A 24,242-nucleotide genomic window follows, 5' to 3' on the forward strand; every position below is an offset into this window, starting at 1 on the left:
AGCCTGTGTGACCACAGCAGTGCAGTGATCCACAGCGGTCCACACAGGTTGTTCGTCCACAAATGGGCCGTAGTTAGCTTGCATCTACCCCCTCTTCTACTGCAAGCCGTCCGCAGCAGGTGCAAGCATCATCCACCCATTCTAAAGGCAAGTTAAAATAATTATTCTAGAGTATATTTTCATGTTTATGATTGTTTTGTTTTTTTTTTTTGCTTTTTAAAACTATTTTGCATGGAAAAAAAATCTCAATTGTTCACCTTTGTAATTAATCCTGAATAAATAAATGTAAGGAATTGTAGCAAAATTGACATTATTTTGTTTTAGATTGTGTGTCATTTGCCATGCAGTGTTGGCATAGGTCAGTGAAATCCCTATAAGCCTTCTGCTGTTCAGACTGTTAAGCTGTACAGCCTTGAACTGGTTCTGGTCTCTGCACATTTTTCAAGAAACAATGGTAGAAAATAAGGATTTATATTTCTTTTATGACTTTGTAAGTTGAGTCTGAATACAGCCAGTGTGTCATGCAGCCAGTGCATGCACACCAGCCTGCTGTACGCGTGGGCACGTTCTCCCATACATTCTTGTAATTTGAGTTTGGGGAAACCTGACACTCGGCGCCACCTGTTACTGTTTTATAACTCCGTGAACATAACTGGGTCAAGAGGGTTAACTTGAACTGAACAGGCTCCTAGATGGAAATTGAGTTTGACGTGTCTGTTTTCCTCTTTAGGTTATTTTCCACTTAAAGTCGGAGAAAATGGCATCAATTCCATCAAGCGGTTCTCTCGTCGCCACACATGACTACTATAGACGTAAGTAATGCGTATATGATGCTTTTTATCTTTGGATAAGTGTACAAAAATGAAACGTTACCGTTTCTTTCCAAAAGGACGTCTCGGGTCCAACTCCAGCAGCAGCTCTTGTGGCAGCGCCGAGTACACTGGGGAGGTTATTCCACACCATCCAGGTATGGAAAGCGGCATATTGCTGAAACTTATTCAAAATGGCGTCTTAATGAATCACAATTAAAAAATAAACGTTCGTTCTTCGTAGCACTTCCGAGGCAAGACTCCGGTCACTGGTGGACTTCGTTCTTCTTTGCAAAGCAGAACCAGCTCGCTATGCAAAATGGATCTGAAAATCAAAAGTGAGTGATTTATGCAGATGTAATCACCTTACACTGCAAAAAAAACATAAAATCTGACCAAGTGTTTTTGGTCTACTTTCCACTACAACACATGAAATCAGATAAAAGTAATAAGTAACTTTTGAGCAAGAAATAGGAGTTTGTTTTCAGTAAATACCTAAATATCAATGAATAAAGTACAAGTTCCACTGCCAGATTATCTCGTTTATAACATGGACAAAATGCATAAGTGTATAAGTGAAATAATCTGCCGGTGGAAGTAGAACTGGGTTGCTAGGTGACGGGCTGGACTTGGCTGGTTGCTAGGTAACGGTGCAGTGCCCTGCCGTAGATCATGAAGTAAGTGACATAGTCTGCCATTGGAACTGATACTTTTTCATCAATATTAAGTTTTCTACATCAACTCTTTAAAGAATTTGAATTAATATGAGTTACAACAACATTTAACCTCCCTTTGGGATCAATAAAGTTTTTTTGAATTTGAAAGTTTGAGTAAATAATTCCTTAATATTGATGAAAAAATACTAGGGCCACTTACAATACATTTCTCCTCATGTTATAAGTGAAATCATCTGCTAGTGGAACCAGCATGTTTCCATCAATATTAAGAAATTATTTACTTAAAAGAAGCTTCTATATCTTGCAGAAAGTTACTTGTAAACTAGTTTTGCTTATTTCAAATGTACTAAGATATTTGTACTAGAAACTAGACCAGAAATACTTGGTAAGACTTTGTGTTTTTGCAGGATGGGAGCATTTTATGCTGTCTGATGGTAAACTAAAGGTTTGTTTGTGTTGCAGGAACGGATACACTTTAGCCAACGGACAGGTGACCTGCATCGCCAAGGAAATGGTTTGGACCAGACAACTCAGCGAAAGCAGCGACGGTGGAAAACATGAACCTATGTCCCCGCCACCAACTTCCTCCTAGTCCTCAACCCTCCTCCTCATCCTCCTCCTCTGCACCTTCCTCACCATCCACTTGCCACCTCTCACATAGTCCAGCAATGGAGATGTAACGATGGTGGTTGCGTTGATGGGGTTTCCTCACCCTGTCCTTTTTGCCTGTATATAGTATGTTTATATATTGACCAAAAGTTATGAAAAAGCTCCTATGTAAAAACATTTTTTATGCATATGTTGTAATAAATTACAACTGACAATAAAACTATATTCTAATCACCCCTTTTTTTTGTACACCACTTTTTTTTTAATGTGTTGACCTTTATATAGTGAGAACAAAACAATAACTTAATGTTTTCTGTAAACATCATATTTCCCTCATTCAAAGCTTTGGCTTATATAACCTAGAGAGAACACAGGTGACTCAACAATGGACTTAATCTGTTTATAACGCTGACATGATTAGGAACGATTAATTCAAGCGCTAATGCAGTTTATGCAACGTCTTGGTTTAGCTTTAATGTGGGTCAGCAGCTTGAGGAAGACGTCATGGAGAGGAAAGGTCAGGAAGATTAACTTGAACCAAATAACAAGGTGCTTACTGGACCCAAGTGTCTTTAAGTCCCTCATTGTTTTTAATTATACAAAGTGGTCAATACACACACTGCAACAGAAAAAAATCGTACTAAGTATTTGTCTAGTTTCTAGGCAAAAAAAATCAAGACAAATTTGTTTTGCCTTGAAATAAGACAAAAATAACTTACAAGTAACTTTTCATCAAGACATAGGCGTTTGTAAATGCTTGTAAATATTGATGGAAAAGTTTTAGTTCCACTGGTAGATTATTTAACTTATTTAGACGGCCGGGCAGTGTGCCGTTACCTAGCAACTACAGCAAAGCCCAGCTCGTCACCTAGCAACCAAGTTCTAGTTCCACAGGAAGATTGTTTCATTTATAACAAGACATTTTTATAATATTATCAGTGAAATAATTTGCCAAAAGAACTTGTACTTTTTGATCAATATTAAGGGATTATATAGACTTAAAACAAGCTCCTATATCTTGCTGAAAGGTTATTTGTTATTTTTGTCCTATTTCAAGATATTTGCACTAGAAACTGCACCAAAATACTTGGTAGGATTTTGTGTTTTTTTTTGTCAAAGTCATGATCTTCCACACCATCATCATCAGGCCTGATCGTCTTTGGGATGAATGAGAGTGAAAACTGTGAGGAAGACCAATTGTCCCACGTCAGTGTCTGACCTGAAAGATCCACTTCTATATCTGCAACGGTGAAAACTTACCATAAACTTTGAAACCTAACCCTAGGAATCTCCATTCACTAGTTTTTCAGTTTCTTCCTTCCGAAAGGTGATATAAAGTTTCTCTGCTCAGGAAAAACATTTATAAAATCCCTTCTGTTATAACCCTACTAAACAAGACATGGTTTTTGTACATCTAACTGAAGTTTTCAGCTATTCTTCCTCTTGCACTCCAAAAAAGGATATTTCTATTGTATTTTCCAAACAAAATATACCTTACATTATTCTATTTTCTTCTGTGAGAGGCGTGTCTCATTAGAAAGAAAGACAGTTTTCAGTTTGATTAAAATTTTAGCCAGTATGAATAATTTAGAGCTTAAACTTTACTTAAAAATCCAAACGGTGTCAAAACTAACCCCGTATTTAACAACTATAATTTGATTTTTGTTTATTTTGATTACTCCCACCAAAATATTCAGTCATATAAAAGCTTTACTTGGAGATTAATTTGCATGAAAAGCAGCACGTTTTGAGTCGCAGTGTCTTCTAATCTCGTTATACAATTTAGAGTTGTGCAACATTAAAAGCTAAGAAATCTTGCCATACTGGCAGCAGAAAGAAATCAATGAAATCATTGATTCTCAGTACGTGTTATTCTGAGAATTACAACAAACAGTGAACATTTTACCAAAATGAACATTGATAACTAAGAATAGACCGACCAAAGTCCTGTTGAACGATTACTTCTCTGTTCAAACATGAAACACAAACAGCTCTCTGGCTCTGGCTGCAGAACCGGTTCAGACATCATTCTGGGGTAAAACGGAGAGAGAAAATGCTTTTTAAGAATAAAAAAATCTTCCAAGTGAGATGTACATTTACCCTGACAGCCCTAAATAAAAGTTTAGTTAATTAATGGAAGATGGAGACTCAGCAGACGGATCAGGGACGGAGCTGTGGAGACGTTTAAAGCTGATTTAGGTTATAAAACGTTCATAATGCTGAAAGTCACAGAGAGATGGAGGAAAGAAAGAAAGTTACTAAAACTGATCACTTTTTCCTCACTTTTTTCTTTTACTACTCTCCGATTTGTATTATTTGCTGTTATTTCAACTGACAACTTTTTGTTTTCGCTCAGTTATTTTTCTCTCCATAGCTACATTTTGGTGTCTGTGAAACTTTCCTACTGCTGCCACACTGCAAAAAAACAAACAATTTTGGTCTAGTTTCTACTGCAAATATCTTAGTACACTTGAAATAAGACAAAACTAACTTACAAATAATTTGTCTGCAAGACAGTTTTGTTTTACTTCAAGTATACTAAAATATTCGCACTAGAAACTTGATCAAAATATTTGGTAAGATTTTGTGTTTTTGCAGTGGAATCGTTCTTCCTCTGAGAACAGAGAGTACTCCTGTATCAACTTTGAAATTAATCTCAGAAATGTCCTAGAAAAAAGTGGAAATGTTTGAGTTTCAAAAGTAGAATTTTTTTTTTACTTTTCAAACTCATTTCAAACTGATATTATCAAAAGTCAAACAGTGTTTGACTTTCTAAACTAAAGTTCCAAAAAAAGCTAATTGTAGAAAATTTCAGAGATAAATCTGAAAATATCTGACCTTTTCTAGCAGATTTTTGACTTTACAAGCTCAGAAATGTCCTTGTTTTTCTAGAAAATTTCAAAGATTGATTTAAGGATTTCTGATTTTTGTCTTGCAAATTTTTTTACTTTTTGCACTCAGATATTTCCAAGTTTTTTCTAGAAAATTTCAGAGATTAATCTAAAGCTTTCTGAGTTTTTTCTCACAAACATTGAACTTTTGGAGAACAAAATCTTCATTGTTTTTGGGTGTGAATTTACTCTTCCTTTTGTTCTCTATCTACATTGTAGTTCAATCATATCTTTTGTTTTTAGTTATAAATTATTATTTTTTTGTCTGCCTTATTTGCGGGAACAGCTCTTGCCAGTTCCTGCAGCACAGGCTGCTTGTGCCCATCAGTTGGCTCTAAAAGAATCTGGACCAAAGGTGTCCGGCCCGGCACGGTCGGACATCCGGGGCCCAAACACACAAGTTCATTCAGCCCAGATAAAATAAGATGAGAGGAAAGAGACATGCAGAGCTCGGCTTTACCAGACTCAGTGACTCATTGTATATTTTAAGCTCAGGTGAAAAGGTTCGTTCCTGTTCCGGGTCTAAAGTGTCGTCCTGTTTTAGGGTCATATTTGATCAGCAACACGAGCCGGACGGATGGACCCGCCTGGGCCCACGAGCCACAGAAAAAGCTGCATGCTGGCACCGTGACGGTTTATCGCCCCACACCGCTGCGGCGTGTTTGTGTTTTCTGTTTGTGTTCCCTTCTGTTGGCCAAGTTCTCTGGTCTTAAATTCAACAAAAACACATTTCAACACCAACATCTGCAGAGAATTTAGCTGAGGCTCATTCCCAAAAAACACATAGTGTTTGCAAAGAGTGTTTGTTTAATTGATTTACAGTTTACAGGGTTTTTTTCTTGAGTTTTTGTCACATGTTGACTTAAAACTCATTTTCATTTCGGGCCCCAACAAGACCATAAACATCCTATTAAAGGCTGGTTGTGGTCAAATCTTTTACTAAAACTTCCCTCTAAATATAACAACATAAAACATAAATAAATAGTTTCTGCTCTCTTTTGGGTTTTTTTGTTCCATATTTCTTCTATAAACAGAAAAACAACAATCCACTTGTTTTGTTTGGGGTTTTTAAAAATGTTATGCTCTCAAAGATTTCCCCTCGAAACGTCTTATAATTTGCTAAATGTTGTTTAGAAATCATTCTGCCAAACGAGGGATGAATAAAGAATAAACATTTTGGAATCAACAAGTCAAAATCTATAAAATGTTAAAATACTGAAAATAAAACTTTCATGCAGGAACTAAAATTCTCATCAGTTTTGTCACAAATAATGTGACTAATCACTCAGATGAAAGCAATTTAATTCTGTTTTTCATCCCAAAAGACGACCAGAAAGCAGGATCTGGGTGAAAGGTCACTCAGACGAATCCAGGGAATCCATTTTGTTTTCGGTTCACAGCTGAACTGTAAACACTGAAACGTGCTGAACCCAAAAAATACTCAAAGTTACTCAATAAACACGATTAATATGTGTTTCCCCTTCATTTTAAGCTGGTTCGGTTTAGGACTGGAATGATTAAATGTGGTTAATCATGTTTTAAATGTCTACTAAATTAGTAATCAATTAATCATTAACTGGGAAATCCAGACTCAAAAAGAGGAAATTTACAACATCCTTAGATAAATAAACAAGACAAAATTGTAAGTAAAGGATAAACATTTTCAATTTAAAATATAAAAAAACACTAAAGGAATGTTGTGTTGTTGAATTTTAGCCCATAATGTTTATCTTCTCATATAAAGAAGGAATTGAATTATTTGTTCTTTTGCATCTTTTAATGTATTCCTAATATTGTATGAAAAATACGGAAACAAAAAAAATCAGCAGGGTATACCAAATTTCTCTTACTGATTGATCGATTAATCGTCAGTATAGCTGATAAATTAATAGATAACTAAAATAATTGTTTGTTGCAGCCCTAGTTAATTTCTTTATTTAGGACTGATGCTCTACTTCTGCATGTGTTAATATGATTAAATACTATAAAAGTATTCAATTTAATTCCATTCAAAAATGCTTTATTGATTAAAAATGTAAATTAAATGTCATGTTGGTTCAAGTTCTTCATATAATTAACGTCTCTGGACAGAGATGTTTTAGCTGAATATGCAGTGAATTTTGTAAAGAATTAAATTTTTGTTCCAAATTTGTATGTTGCAGGAACATTAATTTTTATTTTCAAAATTTTTAAATGCTTTTTTTCTAATAATAATTTTAAAAAGTCCACCAGGAATTTCGCTTTTTGTTCTCTTAACTATAGGAGCTGGTGGACAACAAAACCTGAACTAAAGTAAATAAACTGTGTTCACATGCAGCAATGAGGTCAGTGTTGGTCGGGAATCTTGGCCCGGTTCTGGGGAAACACGATGTCCAGTTTCACTCAAAGCTGTTTGCAGAACCAGCTGAGAATTCTGCCAGGCGCGAGCCGACCCAGATGAAACCGCCGTGACAAATATTCCTGTCAGAAACTTGAACGGGTCACATGAACACACTCCGTCCCGGAAGAAAGTAGATCACTAAAACAGAACGACCCGCAACACAACAAGTTCTTCTTCCTTTAGCTCCATTTCAGAAATGTTCTAGAAAAAACAAGGACATTTCTGAGCTTCAAAAGTCACAAATGTTCAACTTTTGGACATTTTCAGAGTTTAAAAAGTCTAAAACTTTTTACTTTTGAAACTAGAACATTTATGAGATTAATCTAAAAACTTCTCAGTGTTTTATATCAAATGTTCGACTTTTGGACTGTGGAAATTTGAAAGTATTTCTAGAAAATTCCTGAGGTTTATCTGAAAATTTCTGAGTTTTTTATAGCAAATTTTAAAGTTTTGGAGCTCAGAAATTTCCTTATTTATATATTTTAAAAAGCCTAAAAAGGTTTCCGAGGTTTTTTTCTCACAAATCTTTGACTTTTCAAACTCAGAAATGTCCTTGGTTTTCATATAAAAAAATTCTGAGATGAATTTAAAATTTTCAATTGTTTTCACCCAAATTTTCAACCTATCAAACTCAGAAATTTCAATTTTTTTCCTCAAAAAAATTTCAGAGATTGGTTTAAAAATTTGCATGGCATTTTAGATTTTTGAAGCTTTTTCATAAGGAAAAAACTCCTGAGGTTGGTCTACGCTTTCCTGATTCTTTTTCTCGCAAATTTGGACTTTTCAAACTCAAAGTTTCTTGCTTTTTCTAAAACATTTCTGAGATTAATCTAAAATAAAAAATAAAAAATAATTCTCACAAATTTTCAACTCAGAAATGTCCAAATTTTCTCAACAGAATTTCAGAGATTAATTAAAAAACTGATATCCAATTTTTGACTTTCTAAAAATTTCCTTGTTTTTTCATGAAGATGTGTGATATAAATCTCAAAATATCTGAGCATTTTGGTCAAATGTTACGTTTTTTTCACCTATAATGTCCTTCAAGCTTTCAGACTTTGGAGAGTCAAACTATTTCTGTTGGTTGTGTCATCCTTTTATTTGTCTTTATTTTACTCGTGTATGTATCACCTACCGGTAAATCACGTTATAAAGAACATTAGGTTTGTTTCCTGCAGCTCGTTACCTCGGCAACAGTTGATTTTGACTCTCTGCTGCCCTCTAGTGTAGGAAGCAGATAATACATTAGACAGTAGGTAAAACCCAAGACATATTTCCAGACAAAAAAAAGGAGAAAATAAAAACCAGGACACTAATGTCAGTTTGATAGCTCATCGCACTGTTTTATTCAATTACTGACATCACAGGAGAAGAGGAGAGCTTCGCAGCTCTGCAGTTGGTAAACCACTGTTTTGCTTCCTGTTTTTTTTTTCTCACTGTTTTTTATTTTTATCCGTTTTTTAAAATTTTTTGTTTTTCATAGCGTTGATGCAACACTGAAAAAAAGCGCTATTTCCAAACGAACACAGGTCCCTCGTTAGTGATATGTAAGAGGCGGAGAAAATCTCACCTGGACGGTTTTGCATGAAACATACCAATGAAAAAAAGGTCCAACCTTTTCTTTTGTCTTTTTTTTTTTTTCTTTTTGTAGTTTCACATATATTAATAAATATCAATACCAATAAACACTCAAAAAGAAAAACCCAAAATATTAAGTCACACGTACTGGAAAAAGCTCCACCTTTAAATCACAATGATAAATGTACAAAACAATAGACATCTCATATAAATGTTAATGTTTTTTTTTTGTTGTTTTTTTTTAAGTTTAGAGACTTAACTCTCACTTTAGAAGAAAGTAGTGGATAAAACTAAAGTCGGAGAATCAGTATTTCCTGAGGTTTATGGGTTCCCCTTTAAAGGCCAGAAGAGGGGAATGGCTTTCATGTTACCAGGAGATGTTACAACAGGTCAAAGTGAACCTTTCAGGGCACCAGTCGGATTAAGAACGAGGAGTTTTCCCCGACAACACGCCAGGATACTAAGTCAATACGAGCACTTATAGTAGAATAATAAATGTACCGACATCCCACCAGTCTCTGCTCACTCTGTTTAGGCCACAACAGGGTTTAAAACTGTTAAAGTCATCTTAATCCTTAATAAATCTTTGCTGGTCCACTTTGAGAAGTTGTGAAACTCCCCCTTGTGTTTTTTTTTTCTCTTAAATATTACCATTTTAAATGCTGGAAGCCACCACAACGCCGTCGTGCACGGCTCACTCTGACCGCGTGACCGAGTCGTCGGAGAGGTCACGATGCAGTGAAACAACAGAAAGCAAAAACTCTCTAAGCGAATGAACACAGATCAGGGCGAGGGGAGGCTAGATGAGAGGAGCGGGCGAGAGGGGGGGAAAGAATAAGATGCAGAAAACAAACAAAAAACGCAAAATATTCTCAAAAACTGTACATGTAAACATCACACTTTCACTGAGTCCAAAACCAGAGAGGGAAAATACAAAGCTTCACACAGGTTTACAGTACGAACCCCTGCACAGAGCTACAGTCTCTTACCAGTGCAGGAGAGGCAACAACTCAAATAATATAAATAACAATAGAAGTTATACAGACCATCACAAAATCATAAGTTAAAACAGGCAAGGGCTAAAACCACTTTGATTTTTTTAACAGTGCTGTACCCACAGAAAAAGAAAAGGTTCAAAACATCTTTTATCACTCTTTGTACAGGTTTACAGTACATTTATCTGACCACTTTAGCAATCCACAAGCTACCAGGGCATTTTAGTCAACACCAATAGATTACATTGTCAAGTCAATACAAAGAGCAAAAAATCATTGGGCGTCGTTGGGAAATATAACAAAACAACAACATGACGACAAGTTTTTTCGCTGTTGGTCACAGTAACTTCAGCACACAGCTAAACGTGTTTGCTCAGCGGGGGGTCAGAGGGCACGGGGAGCCGATCTGCAGGTGGGGGTTTGGTTTGGATGGACGGGCCTCAGCCTGGCGCTGAGCTGCAGGTGGAGAGGAGGAGAGGTTCTGCTACGCTAACAAACAGGACGGGGGACGTGGAAGACGTGTGAGCGCTCGTCTGCGGTTACGTCCTGAGGGGTGTCGCAAAAAATACCAGAGGAGGAGAAAAAAATTCACTTCTGGAGCTGAAGACGGTCAAAATGATCAGATATTTACCAGATTAGATCAATATTTAAACCTAAACTGTGTAGAAAAACACACAACAGATCCCACATTGTCATTAATTAAATAAAAATTTATCTTAACGGAGTCTGTTTTTACAGTAAAGTTACAATGTAAAAAATTTACAGGAATCTTTATTTTTTAAAGTCATGTTTTCACCATTTTATTCATACATTTATAAAGTATTTAATTCAGAAGCTATATTTAGTTTACAAACTATATACCGAACTTTCAAATTAGTAACCTAAATATTTAGATTTCAAACTAAATGTTTAGTTTAAAAACTAATAGATAGATAGAATTATAGATAGAGTTTCAAAACTAAATATTTAACACCAAATTAAATATTTACTTTGCTAACACATTTAATTTTTAAACTAAATATTCAGCTTGCTATCTTAATATTTAGGTTGTTGGCTAAATATTTAGCTATAACCTACCTAGCAACCTAAACAGATAGCAAGCTGAATATTTAGTTTGAAAATAAATATTTTCAATAAGCTAAAATATTTAGCTCATACCTGTAAGCAAAATATTCAGTGGAATATTTGGTGTATAGCTAAATATTTTGCCTATAAGTAAATATTTAGATCCAAGCTAAATATTTAGTTAATATGCAAAATAGATTGCCGATAAGCAGAAATGGAATATCAAAATAAAAGGTTTGAGGGCCTCTATGCAAACTCCCATTTATAAACGGCATCTCATAGTCTGGTAGGTTTGGACAAAAACTGCAGCATTTGTTACATTTTTAGTTGTTGCAATTCACTTTCACACTGCACTGTGTCAAACAATCTAAACTAATTGAAAAGGCTGTTCCCCTCCTCACCCGTGGGGGCGCTGCACCCAGAACTACTGAAGAAAACAACAGGAACTGAAGGAAAAAGCTAGCTTTAGAAGAACTAATGTTTAGTGCTTTGGGGTCAGCGCAACTAACATTTTAGTTAGCTTGAACTCAGGTTTGCAAACCAAAGAACAATGTCCGTGCAACAAATGGTGTGCTTAGTTCCTCCATATATGGTTTTACTTCAGCTTTTAATAAGTAATGGCACATTTAATATGGAATCCGTTGTGTATTTTTATAGACAATGTTAGATTTCAATCAGATCATTTTTATAATGTCCTGATTTTTGAAGCCCTAGAACTGCAAGGTAGTAATTTTATTATAAATGTATTATGTGTATTGGTTTTCTTCAGAAATGTATCTGTTGAGATTCTCATAAAATTAGTACTTCATTCTCCTAAAGTTACTAATTTATTCAGATAATATTGTGGCATTATTCTCGTATTATTTCAGCTTTGTAGTTGTATGGCTTTATTCTCATAATAAAGAAAAAAATCTTTATTCTTTATTATTCTCATAATAAAGAAAAAAATCTTAGCCTCCGTCATAGAGTTGGCCTGAATTCAAAATTAAAACTAAATGGAAACTGTAAAACGCTCTTGTAAAACAAGATGGCCACCCTCTAAACTATGGAAAGCCAGAGTGAATTGGTGAAAAAAAAATCTAGATTTTCCAAAAATTAAATCTTCAAAACCCCAAAATTCGATTAAACTTTAAAATTGATTATAACCCAGCCCCACATATATCTAATGCTTTAGGAAGCCTTCTCCTGACTGATACCTTGATTATTTCTCTTTGTCTCATTTTACATCACAGAAACCTTGCTTTTTAACCTGCAATGGATTTTTCATTTCCACTGCACACCAAACAAATGTTGCAGACATTTTTTAAGGTAGAGTTTAGGTCTGAGCCTCTGTTTTGAAACACCCCTCGGACAGGACATGGACGGAGAAGGACATGTTTGCTATATTTGTGTGTGAACTGAAGCTGAGATCTCAAATGAGGTATTGACACGCTGAAGCCACCATCTTAAATTTCCCTAATCCTGAGCTATAAAGTGCTTCCAAACTTGCAATATATGATAGAAAGTAAATGGGAATGTTGCTCGGCCCAGTCATAAGAAGACAAATAAAAGAACCGTTAGGTCATGTGTGTCCAACTTGGAAACCAGACGGATGAAAAACACGTGTGAAAAGTTTTAAAGATACAGAAATATATTTCCTATCTTCTCAGACTAATTGATAAGGTGCAAGCCGCTTTGTGGCCGCTCGAAGAGTTAGTAGCTGCGTTTCCATTCACCATAAAATTGTGCAAATTGAAATTATGAAAATAAATTCGCTTAAAGTCAACATGGCAATTTGAAAACAACTCGTCAAAAAAATAATTTTAGGGTGAGGTGATTTTATGGCCTTAGCGAAATTGGTTTATCTGCAATAGACACACTCGAGTCTCATGATCAACAACCGGATGTTACTACTGGCAGAAAACACAAATAAGAAGGAGACAGGAAGTAGTTGGAGGATGATGACGTGCCATGTTTTTTAATGATTTATCACACGAACAAACTTATTCATGGGTGATTTTAATTGCATTTCTTATTAAATGGAAATATCACAATTGAATTTTTTTATTTCTTTCGACATTAGTGGAATATTGACAAAGTTTTGTCATTTGTAATAAGTGCATTTGGTAGCACCACGGGCGAGTCCATTGACAGCATTGCACAAATTAAAATTTGTTTAGTAGAAACATGCCAATTAAAAAAAACCTCACGTTTTTTGATAAAACATTCTTAAAAACAACCACTAAGATGTGGTTTGATTTTCAGCCATATCAAAATAGATATATTTTTTAAAAACTGCAATGAAGACAATGTTTTCTCATCACACGAGTCATATGATGAGCCACCGGATGTTACTACTAGCAGAAACGACAAAGAAGACAACAGGAAGTGGTATTAGGATGATGGCGTGTTTTTTTTGTTTTTGTCAGGCAATCTGCAGCTGGCTCCACCAGAGCTCTCAAAGCATAAAAAGTTCATAAAAAGTTGTGTATCATCCAACGTGTTAAATCCATAGTTTATCTCTGAAATCCCCAAAATGCGCATATGTAGCCGCTCCCACGAAGGCGGGGGGTTGTCACGCCAACGCCTGAATAAAACACAGACGTCTCCTCTGATTGGCGATTGAATTATAAATATATCTCATTTAACTGTTTACATCCGCCGCTGGCATGTTTTTTAAATGACTTATCGCGTAAACAAGCTTATTCATGTTTGATTTTAATTTAATTTCTTCTCTAATGGAAAGACCGCAGTTGCGAAATTGTGTATTTTGGATGTTAGCGGAAGATTTACGCACATTTGTAATGGAAACGCAGCTTCTGTTAGGAATGTTTCAGCCGACTGAATCAAATCTTCACAGGTTGTACAAACTGGGTCATTCCACTTCCACTCCGCAAACACAAAATCAGCACAACATTAAGACAACTGGAAAACACACACACACACACACACACACACACACACACACACACACACACACACACACACACACACACACACACACACACACACACACACACACACACAGACAAACAGTTTTTGTGCTGAGTGACTCACCAGTAGGAGATGTTCGTCTGTGCTCTGACACTCTGTACAAACACACACCGTAGCAGAAAGCCGGGAGAGTAAACTGCGATGCGATCGCATCTTCTTCAGATTGTCTCTTGCTTCTTGTTGAATAGCGTGTGTCAGGACGCGATGAAGAACGCGGGGACGCCGCCGAGGTCGTCGGGACAGACGGGCAGACGGAGGGAGGCGGAGGAGAAGGAGGAGGAGTGTGTGCCGCCTGTCAGCAGCAGACGCGCCTAAGCTTCACTCTGTGTCTTTTTAAAAACAGAAATCTATAGAAAACGCTTCAAAACACGCAAAAGTAAAACAAGACGTGCAACATCGAGTCTCGTTTTCTGCCAGGTCCTTTCTGTCACAACAAGAACGACTGATGGCGCCTCAGTCATGAGGTCAGCATTGACGACGAACAACAACATTGAAATTGGCTACAATGCTGCATTAGATATCTCTTGTTTTTACAAACTCGACTGTTGGAGCAAAAGACGGCTGAGGTGAAACGCCTTCATTTTAAAATCAAATTAACTCCATATTGCACCTTTTTCTTTTACTTCCCTCTAGCACTGGTTCCTAACCAAACAGTCTAAATATTATATTAATCTTTTTCTCCCTGACAAGTAGAGGTGCCTCTCAGTTAATAATAATAATAACATCACCGAAAAGTTTATTTATTCCACTAGTTGAATTTAAATTGTGAAACTCAGAGATTAATTACACACCATACATATTTGAAGCATCTTTCAATGTGATGGATTCACAAAATCCAATATTCTTATCTCAAGAATGCTCTCAAACTTTTTTCTTTCACCAAACTTTCCATTAAAAAGCTACTTGAAAGTCCTGTTTGCACTTTAAATATTAACTATGTTAAAATCCATTTTTTTAGGGAAGGTTATGTGCTGCAATCTAAATGTTTTTGTAAGATCATGTTAAGTTTAAATTTGAAAAATCTGTCATTTTTGGCCACAACAATCACAAAAAGGTCACCATAAAATCCTGGAGGGACTCATTATAAGTATATGTAATAAAGAAATCACTTTCTCAGAACATTTGAATAGTACATGTTCACGCAGCGCTGTAGTTATGCATTTATGGAAAGTTGGGTGGAAGGAAAAACTGGAATAATTACATGTTTGAGAATTATCAGAAACATTAACGTATCATTTTAAATAAGACATAAGTTTCACTTTGAATTGAAATACTGGAATAAATCACCAATTCAACGACTCGCTAATTCATCAGGATGGATTTCTGACCCACATTTCCTAAGATTTTTCTGCCTTTTCACTCATGACAACTAACAGCCTGCCATAGAGCGTTTTACACAAAAATTTACTGAAAATAAAATCAACCTAGCTAAAGACATTCTTGCAAATCTGTCAGATCTTCTTTTTTGTCAGTGTTTAATCCTTTCGTTCGTTCTTGTATTTTTTATTTTATTTTTTTGGCGTATGTTGTAAAATCAGCAGCTGTTGAGGTTAACACGGTGTTAAAGATTCAGAATAAAACCCGATTAAACCTGCACTGCACACGTTTTCCGGTTTAATACCAGAAATAACGGTGCTGATTGCTAATTTGATGTTTTGGGGTTAAACTAATCCAACACCTCATCAGTACACATCGTTTTTTTTTTTTGTTTTTTTTCTGATCATCGCTTCCTGAGACAAATGGAGGTTTCCACTGGTGTGATGAAGTTGATGGGATGGCTACACAAAGCAGGGCACTAAGGTCAACCAAATGCATAAATCGTCGTGTTTCAGCCCGTGATATGTTTCAGAACATAGCCGTGTGGGAACAAGTGGAGGTTCCATGCCTACGTTACCCACGATGCACTGCGGTATCGCTCGTGTAGGATCGTGTCTTTGTGTGTGAAAGTCTGCCAGGATGTGAGAGAGACAGAGGAGGACAGGCTGAGGGGGGGAGGGCGTTGGCACGGTCTGGTTTGGACTCAGTTCTGCTGCAGGATCAGGTTCTCCAGCTCGTCCGCCGAGCGGAGCAGGAAGGCCGCGGACTCCCGGTACCCGGCGATTAGCTGCCTCACCGCCGTCACCTCCGGAGGGCTGAGCTGGGCGGACGCCCCGCCACCGCCGCCGCCCTGACCGTGACTGTTGGAGGCGGAGGAGGACGAGGAGGAGGATGAAGAGGAGTTTGGGCCGACGGACTTCATGCTCAGATCTGTGGGACCTGCGGAGGTAACAGATTGAACACTCGGCTTACTTCTTAAACTAAGCACGTCTTTATCCTAGCGCTGGACAATAAATCAATAATAACTTAAATCACGATCGACACGTAATCAATATCAATACATCTGATAGCGTATCCAATATTCAATACATAGAATATTCACTGAACTCTGATCCAGAATCTCTGACAAAGTTGATTGGCACCAATTGACTATCTCACTCTTTGGTTACCTAGCAACTCACTCACTCTTTGGTTACCTAGCAACAACCTGCTGAGTAACTGCAGCAGCAGCAGTTTAAAGTTCCGCCATTTTGTCTCATAATTGTTTAAAAATCAAAACCAACACTGTGGAGTGAAAGCTGTGGATAAAACAGGAACAGTCACGGGATTATTTCAGATATTTGAAACTAAAAACTGATCAATAATTATTGAGGTCGACAGATATGAGTAGGCCTGTCACGAAAACAAATTTTGCTGAACGATTAATTGTCTCAGAAATTATTGCGATAAGCGATAATATTGTTTGAAGACCTTTTTACACTGATTTAATGGAAATGACGTAATAATGCATAACTTCTTTAGTGGAAAATAATACTGCTTCTGCTTATGAATAAAAACTAAAACGTTTTGCACAATTTATTCCATACATCTTAAATAAAGTAGATTTCTGAGCACATCATTGGCAGATTAAAAATTAAAAATATTGCCTCAGAGGGACATTCTGGCATTTATCTACGTTCTCTTTGACACATCCCATGTTTTTTTAATAGCTTTATGTAAAATCTTCATGTTGAAACATTTACAACTGATTAAACATTAAAACTGTGGATGTGGTTGAAGTGTGAGTAACGGTGTGAGCAGTGAAAACAGCAGAAGGTGGACAACGAAAGCTGTAAGACCTGAAAATATATTAATTAAATATTAGAACATGCTGGGATTTATACTATAGGAACTACATGAAAGTAAAGTTAGGCTGAAAATATTGAATATTTAGGAGATATACTACTGTGGTTATTATTTCATATTGCAAGTTTGAAGTACAAAGTTTAAGAGAGGAAAACAGAGTTTATTTATCACCAATCTGAAACTGAATACTAACAAAACAATGGATTTTATGGACAAAATTTGATAAAAATTTAGAGATAAAGAAAGTCAAGTCAGACCCAAAGAATACTAGTCCATGTATGTTCAAATAGCAAGAACATTTTGTATGTATGTAATTAAAGGTACCAATATAAGAGTACTGCTGAATAAGGAAGACGATTAGGGAAACTGAAAGAAGTCACAATTTTTATTTTAATCTCAGAATTCATTTTTTTTCTTATAATCATAACTTTTATCTCGCAATTCTGATTCTAATCTCTCAATTTATATACATGCATATATACATTTATATTAGGAGTTGAACCAATTAGTCGACTAGTCGACTAGTCGACTCTAGGACGTCTCGCGAGTTTTTACATTTCATGTCGACTAGTCGCAGTCATGTGATTGCCGGTGGTGACAGCCTGTGCTGATCTGACAGCACAGTATACGTCACAAGACACAAGAAAATAAGTTAATACATTAGTTTAAATGATATGTAGATGGATGCATATTTGTGGTTTTACAGTGTTTTTAAAAGGAGATGGAGTTGCAACTGCAGTCCACTACAAAACACAAGCCGTCTAAAACTCGCCCCCTTCCCGCTAAGGATGTCACTTAGCCGGCTCGCGAGTGTCTTTGTCACGAAAAAATTTAAAATATTTAAATATTAAAAATATTTAGCTGTTCCGGCAACCAGCACTCCCAGCGAGAGGATTTTCTCTCTCGCTGGGAATACCATTACGAGGAAGCGGGCAAGCCTTCATCCGGCTCATGTTGATGCCCTTGTTTTCCTACATGTCAACCAAGAAAAACCCCCAACAACTCTTAGCGAAGAGAATATTGACAGCGAGTGAACTTTATTTACCCCCCCGCCCCCGTGCCACCTCTTTTTATTGTTTTTACATGCCATCTAAAAGATGTGCGTTTCCTTTTGAATGTTGGTTTCCCAGCAACTTATTATTTATCATAAACTATCCCGATGTTTTGTTGTTTCACTTGTTGCTGTTCTGTGTAAATGCCGTATTTTTCCGTGAAAACGGGTAATAAAGCCTCTACGTTACTCCAAAGCTTTGCGTCTTGCGTTGCTATGACGTCACAACGACTAGTCAACTCGACATCGACTCGACTTTTATCATGTTGACGTTGACTAGAAAATATCTTAAATCGTTCAATCTGCTGAGTCAGCAGAGCTTCCTGCCGCGCATCGGGCGGAGGAGAAGCAGGTGGTTTCGTTGAATTCAGCTGTAACCAAACGGGATCCGTTCATAACAAGTTCGGCTTGTGATGTTCCAAAAGCTCCATGTAGTCAGTGTGATAATTTGACTCCTACAGTAACTATCCAGAGATCATCTGCATCAGCCGGTGTTTAGAAAAAAAAAGTCAGACCCGACTTTGTGCAACAAACTTTTCCCCGCTGCTCACGAAGAATCTCTATAATAGACTTAGTAAAAGCAGGAGAAGGGGAGAGTGTGTGTGTGCGTGTGTGTGTGGGGGGGGGTCAATATTTGCCGTGAAAATAGCTAATAAAGCCTCCAAGTAGTTGTGAAGGGTTTTTGCGCTTACGTCACTATGACGTCACCGCGACTAGTCGACATCGACTCGACTATTATCATGATGTAGTCGACCTTAAAAAATATGTAGTCGTTCAACCCCTAATTTATATACATGTCTCTGCTATACTTTTTATTACAGTCATTGTTTATTGCATTTTTTATTTTTAAGATTTTTCCTTGTGATGTCCAACTTACATAGTGATAATGTCTCACACTCATTACACACATTTAACTACAAATTCTTTTAAAAATACTTCCAGGTGTTCGTAGTTTCATCTCCACCACAACAATTTCTACATCCATTTGAAGGGATTTTTGTCTTTTTTTCCCAGTGTGTCACCCGCTGCTGTAGGACTGATGGTTTTGTGTTGAATCTTCTCAGAGCGTTGAGTATGTTCGCTCAGACTCTAATTCACTCCCCTTGTTTCAGCTCACAGCTTTCAACTTAGAATTAAATGGCGTCTTTAATCTCTCAGGTTTCCTGTATAAAATGGTGCAGGAACATATAAATTTGCGTATGTCTCCATTAGAAAGCTCTACAACTCTTGACTCCATAGGTTTTTCAGAACGACTTACAGTTTTCAACCAGCTCTTGTTCATTCGAGGCTTAAGTGCTTGTTTGCCTGTCCTACCGAGAGCTCTCTAGAAAAGTCAGGAATCACCATGGCAACCAGTGACTCAACATTTCCTCCTCTCTGATTATCGATATAGGTTCGTCTTTCTCATCAAGAATGTTTTAAAATTGTAAAAACACTAACAGACGGACGTTGATAACATTTGAGGTCGGATTTTCTAACGTCCTTTTGAATTAATTGAACCAGGTGTTAAAAAGCATTAAAATTACTTCTCAGTCTGCCATGTTTGTTCATAGATCTGGACTCACCATTGGTTTGTGCAGCACTGGAGCTCTGCTGGGTGCTGCCGACTGTCCCGTATCCCCGCAGGTTGTAGTTGAGGCCTCCGTTGGTGTAAAGTTGGTCTTGGGCAAAAGCTGCGCTGGCAATAGTGAACCCTGACGGCGCCACAGGAGCTGGATCCCTTGTGATGGGTTTGTCAACGGAGGCGGGCTCGTCCTGGGAGGAAAACGCTTGTTGTCAATTTGGGTAGAACAATGTACAGAGATTATGCATATTATTACGACCATCTGTTAAAAAGAATGACCTGTCAATGCTTGGACTCTATTATAGACATGTTTCGTGTTTTGGTTTGCATGCGGAAATTTCGTGCATGCGCACAATGCCGGAGGGAAAAACGACTATTCTTTTATTTTCATCCATAGCCGCGCTGTTGCTATAGAACAAATCCGTTAACAAAATAAAACCTGGAGTTCTTGGTATTATTAATTTAATAAAGGGTAAAGGGAAAAATAACACAGAAAACCATTAAATAACCTGTATTCTACTTTTCACTCTATGTCAGCTACATTACACACAGACTGGTTGTCATAGCAACTGACTGACAACAACTCCACTAATGTATCAAGAACAAAGACCAAAAAACACGCAAACAATTCCCACACAAAGAACTGAACATTCAGTCTGTTACAGTTTTATGTTTTCAGCCTTGATGTTTATTTTGAAATTATTGATAAGTGATCATCTGAACACAGCGGTGATTGATTAGCTAATCAAAACTAAAATAAACTGTTCTACTGATCTGATCTGTCAGAGAGTTGGTGTGTTGGCCGTCTTTTTTCTAACTGAACCGAAACACACCAAATTCTGCAGCACATCTAGATGCTCAGGTTGCCAAAGTCAAGCTAGCATAACTGAGCTACTTCCCTCTCCAACACTATTTTTTTTCTTAATTAAAACTTTATCTAGTTGTCATTGAATTGACAATTACTAGCAAAGCACTGCGTCCCTTTTTCTTTTATGTATCACACAAATATTTAAGATTTAGCGCGATATGTTGACAACTGGAAAGCTAAAACCAATGATAGTCATTGGTTATAGCAGCTCTTTGCCCTCCAGCAGAAGTTGCCAATTATTTTACTTCTAAGATGGGAAAAAATTGTTATAAGTGAAAAAATCTGCCAGTGCAACTAGTATTTTTCATCAAGATAATGAATTATTGACTTAAAACAAGCTCTTATCTTTAAATGCTGTTTAAAAAACCCAAAGACTGGGATGTAAATTTGCATGTTGTTTTTCATCCTGTATCTGTTCATCTTTGTCAGAATGTAAGTACTTCTTCTTGTTGACAGTTGTTCTGCTCTGTGTTCTGTATGTGATTGATAAATGAAACACAATCAATAAACATAAAGTAAAAAAACAAGCTCTTATATTTTACTGGTAAGTTACTTGGAAGGTAGTTATGTCTGACGTTAGGTATACTAAGAAACTACACCAAAAATACGTTTGCAGTGAAATAATAATTTCCTGTCTAATGTATTCAACCCAACAGCCATGGTGAAGATGCCGTCCATGCTGTTTCCTTCACTTGTGATTGGTCGTGATGTTTTGCCTCATCGGTGCATCATTTGTTTTGTGCAGTTTTTGGTTACTGATGGTTGTGCAGTCTCCTAAATCCCTCCAGGGTGTATTAGGACACTCTGCCTGCCAAGACGTTTACCGTCGGTTGGTAGACGTCGAGCCGCATCCTCTTGGCAGCATTTCGGGTTTCGCTCTCACAGGCGGCAGCGAGGATGTTCTCAGCCATGGCAGAGGTGAGGTGAGGGGGCGTTGGACGGATCTGCTGACATGTTTAGCAGCATTATTCATACTTTTTTATATAAAGGAGTTTAACTGGGATGATAACTTTTCTTTTTCTTTTTTTTTACCTCGAAGCCGCCTTTTTTCATGCGGCGACAGGATTTGAGGTAGGTGCGGATGCGCTTGCGGGAGCGCTCCTGGAACTCTGGGAACTGGCGGCTGCAGGACTCGATGATGGCCTGGATCTTCTCCTTGGGTTGCTTAGAGATGGGCACCATGCGGTCCAGATTCTCATCCACAAACAGACGCACAAACATCTGACAGACGCCATGAGCAAGGGGGAGGGGAAATGGAGAGAGAGAGAGAGAGACAGAGAGAGAGAGAGAGAGAGAGAGAGGGGATGTGGAGCAGAAAGAATGGAGAGAGGGGGAGCGAGGTCGAATGATGGGTGAGAAACAAAAGGCAGAAAAGGGGAGGCGGGGATGGTGGGGAGCGAAAGAGGAGAGGCAGTGGGTGGAGGAGTAGAAATAAAGTCAGTGGATAAAATCTCTGGTGTTTGCTTTTTTCCTCACATTTGCATTTCTGCAACTCTCCGGTTATATTGTTTTTTCTGAGGCTTGTTCAGGATCAGACAGTAAATCACACAAAGCAAGCAGAACAGTTTGGGTTGCATTTCTCTCATCTTCGTATAATACCAGCTCAAAGTAATAACACATTTCATTACAAGACACATAAACACTAAGGGTGTCTTCACACCTGATAGTATGTAGACCCAGATCAACTGGTGATTGAAGTTGCAACATTTGTTGCATTTTCAGCTGCTGTGATTTGCTTTCACACTGCATTGTGTCAGATGAACCAAAACATTTGAAAAGCCTGTTTCCCCTCCTTGCCTGTGGGGGCGCTGTACAAAGAACTACTGAAGGAAACGTCATGAAAACCCCTGAAGAAGACACTGAGCACAGCTTCCTTCTTACAAAATGTAAACAAAGCAAGAGTAGCATCAGAGTTTAGTGATTGTGGGATTTCTCTTCTGTCTTTGGACCAATAACTATTTCTCCAGTTAGCGAAAGACTGTAGAGTTTGTTTTGGTTGTATCTACCCAGAATGCCCTGCGCTACAGTTGGTGTCCTACTTTTGGAGCAATCTCTGGTCTGGTTGGTATTCCCATTGTACATTCGCACCGCGCCAAAGTTCACTTCTACCGAATCAAGACAGAGGTTTTCAGGTGGACCAGAGCTCACTTTTTTGGTCCTGTCATGCATTCACACCTCCGAAATGAACCAGACTTTCTACACAAATGGACTACAGTTTGATTAAAGTGTACTGAACAAGGCTGGTGAGAATACACTTTAAAATCAAACTATTTAACTACACAAGGTGCTTTATACCAAGTCCCTTAAAAAATTATTAATTACGGACAAATGTTGTACAAAACCAGGAATACTTCATTGTTGATGTCAGCTTAACTTCTGAACACTTCAACATCGCGGCATTATGTTCGGCCATCTTAGATTTGGATACTTTCTCGGGGCAGCCAAAACAATGTCATAAAACAACCACCTGAGGGAGCTCAACACCGGTTAACAAGAACTGTTAATCCAGTGTAACTAACAAAATGCAGAGCAGAAAGTTTGCCCACCACTGCTCTAAAGACATCCAATAACTGAACCAGTACCAACACGTTTTCAATGTGAGTGACCTTAGGTTGGAAACACAGCTGTTTTGCTAAGATTGCCCCATCAGCTAATCTAATGTGGGAGCAGGACTCCAGTACTGATCCAGCACGTTCCAAAAGTGAACCAACAGTCCAATTTTGTTCTGTTATTTAGCAGAAAGTCCTAAAGGGGATGGATTTAACTTAGTTTCCTGAAGTTGCATGATTTCCCACTTGATATGGCAGACATGTTTGGCAGTATCAGTTTGACTGGATACTCACATTGAAGGCTTTGAGTCTCTCAGGATCCATCCCCTCAGCGTCATTGATCCTATCGTTGTCATCATGGTCGTCGTGATCGTCGTCATCGTCGTCGATTATTTGCGCCCGACTGGAGGTCAAGTCCTCAGCGCTCCTGCTCAGCTCTGTTTTCACCAAGTCATAACTCCCTGACCTGTAAGGAGGCGACTGAAGACAAACCAGAATGATGTTATTGATTAAACTATTGATTATTCTTACGGTAAATCGATAAACTGGATTAAAAAATTGGCACATTTTGCAAATTTTTTATTTCAGTCTTTAATATGAAATAATGACACATTTAAGGCTGGACAATAAATAATTTATTATATCTCAATAGACACATGGTCAATATCAATAGATAATATGTCTGATAAAATATTCAATAATTTTACTGAACTCTGATCGAGAACCGCAAGGCATTCTGGGACATGTAAGCAGAGGAAAGTCTTTAGCCGCTCAACCTCTAACAACTAGCTAAACAAAATTGGTGGAATTAACTGACTCACTCACTCTTTGGTTACCTAGCAACTCACTCATTCTTTGGTTACCTAGAAACTCACTCATTCTTTGGTTACCTAGCAACAAGCTGCTGCGTAACCAGCCAGCAGCAGTTTAAAGTTCCGCCATTTTGCCTCTTAACTACTTAAAAGTAAAAAACAACGGGTTGGAGAGAAAACTGTGGATAAAACATGAAAGGTCACACCAAATGTTTGGCAGTATTTCACATATTTAAAACAAAAACTAATCAATAGTTAT

At 37.5% G+C, this 24,242-nt stretch overlaps 2 protein-coding genes across 3 annotated transcripts in view; one reads left to right on the forward strand and one right to left on the reverse strand.

The window, feature by feature from the left end:
* LOC102226225 (pancreatic progenitor cell differentiation and proliferation factor A-like) lies at positions 1-2,331 on the forward strand. Its single transcript, XM_005798891.2, has 5 exons — positions 1-147; positions 731-812; positions 890-967; positions 1,054-1,147; positions 1,949-2,331. The coding sequence occupies exons 2-5, from the start codon at positions 758-760 to the stop codon at positions 2,076-2,078; spliced, it is 357 nt and encodes a 118-aa protein (XP_005798948.1). The 5' UTR covers positions 1-147; positions 731-757; the 3' UTR covers positions 2,079-2,331.
* Positions 2,332-13,640: 11,309 nt separating this feature from the next.
* LOC102216568 (nucleolar protein 4-like) overlaps positions 13,641-24,242 on the reverse strand; it is a 42,260-nt gene continuing 31,658 nt past the window's right edge. The window contains exons 7-11 of one of the 2 annotated variants that reach the window (XM_023340641.1): positions 23,466-23,651; positions 21,655-21,843; positions 21,447-21,569; positions 19,756-19,945; positions 13,641-16,233 (exon numbers count right to left, since the gene is read on the reverse strand). In XM_023340641.1, coding sequence (XP_023196409.1) covers positions 15,998-16,233; positions 19,756-19,945; positions 21,447-21,569; positions 21,655-21,843; positions 23,466-23,651 — 924 coding nt within the window. In that variant the 3' untranslated portion in view covers positions 13,641-15,997. The remainder of the gene's footprint in view (positions 16,234-19,755; positions 19,946-21,446; positions 21,570-21,654; positions 21,844-23,465; positions 23,652-24,242) is intronic. The other variant, XM_023340644.1, reaches the window with a different exon arrangement.

This window comes from Xiphophorus maculatus, chromosome 1 (genome assembly GCF_002775205.1).
Source record: "Xiphophorus maculatus strain JP 163 A chromosome 1, X_maculatus-5.0-male, whole genome shotgun sequence".
Classification (NCBI taxonomy): domain Eukaryota; kingdom Metazoa; phylum Chordata; class Actinopteri; order Cyprinodontiformes; family Poeciliidae; genus Xiphophorus; species Xiphophorus maculatus.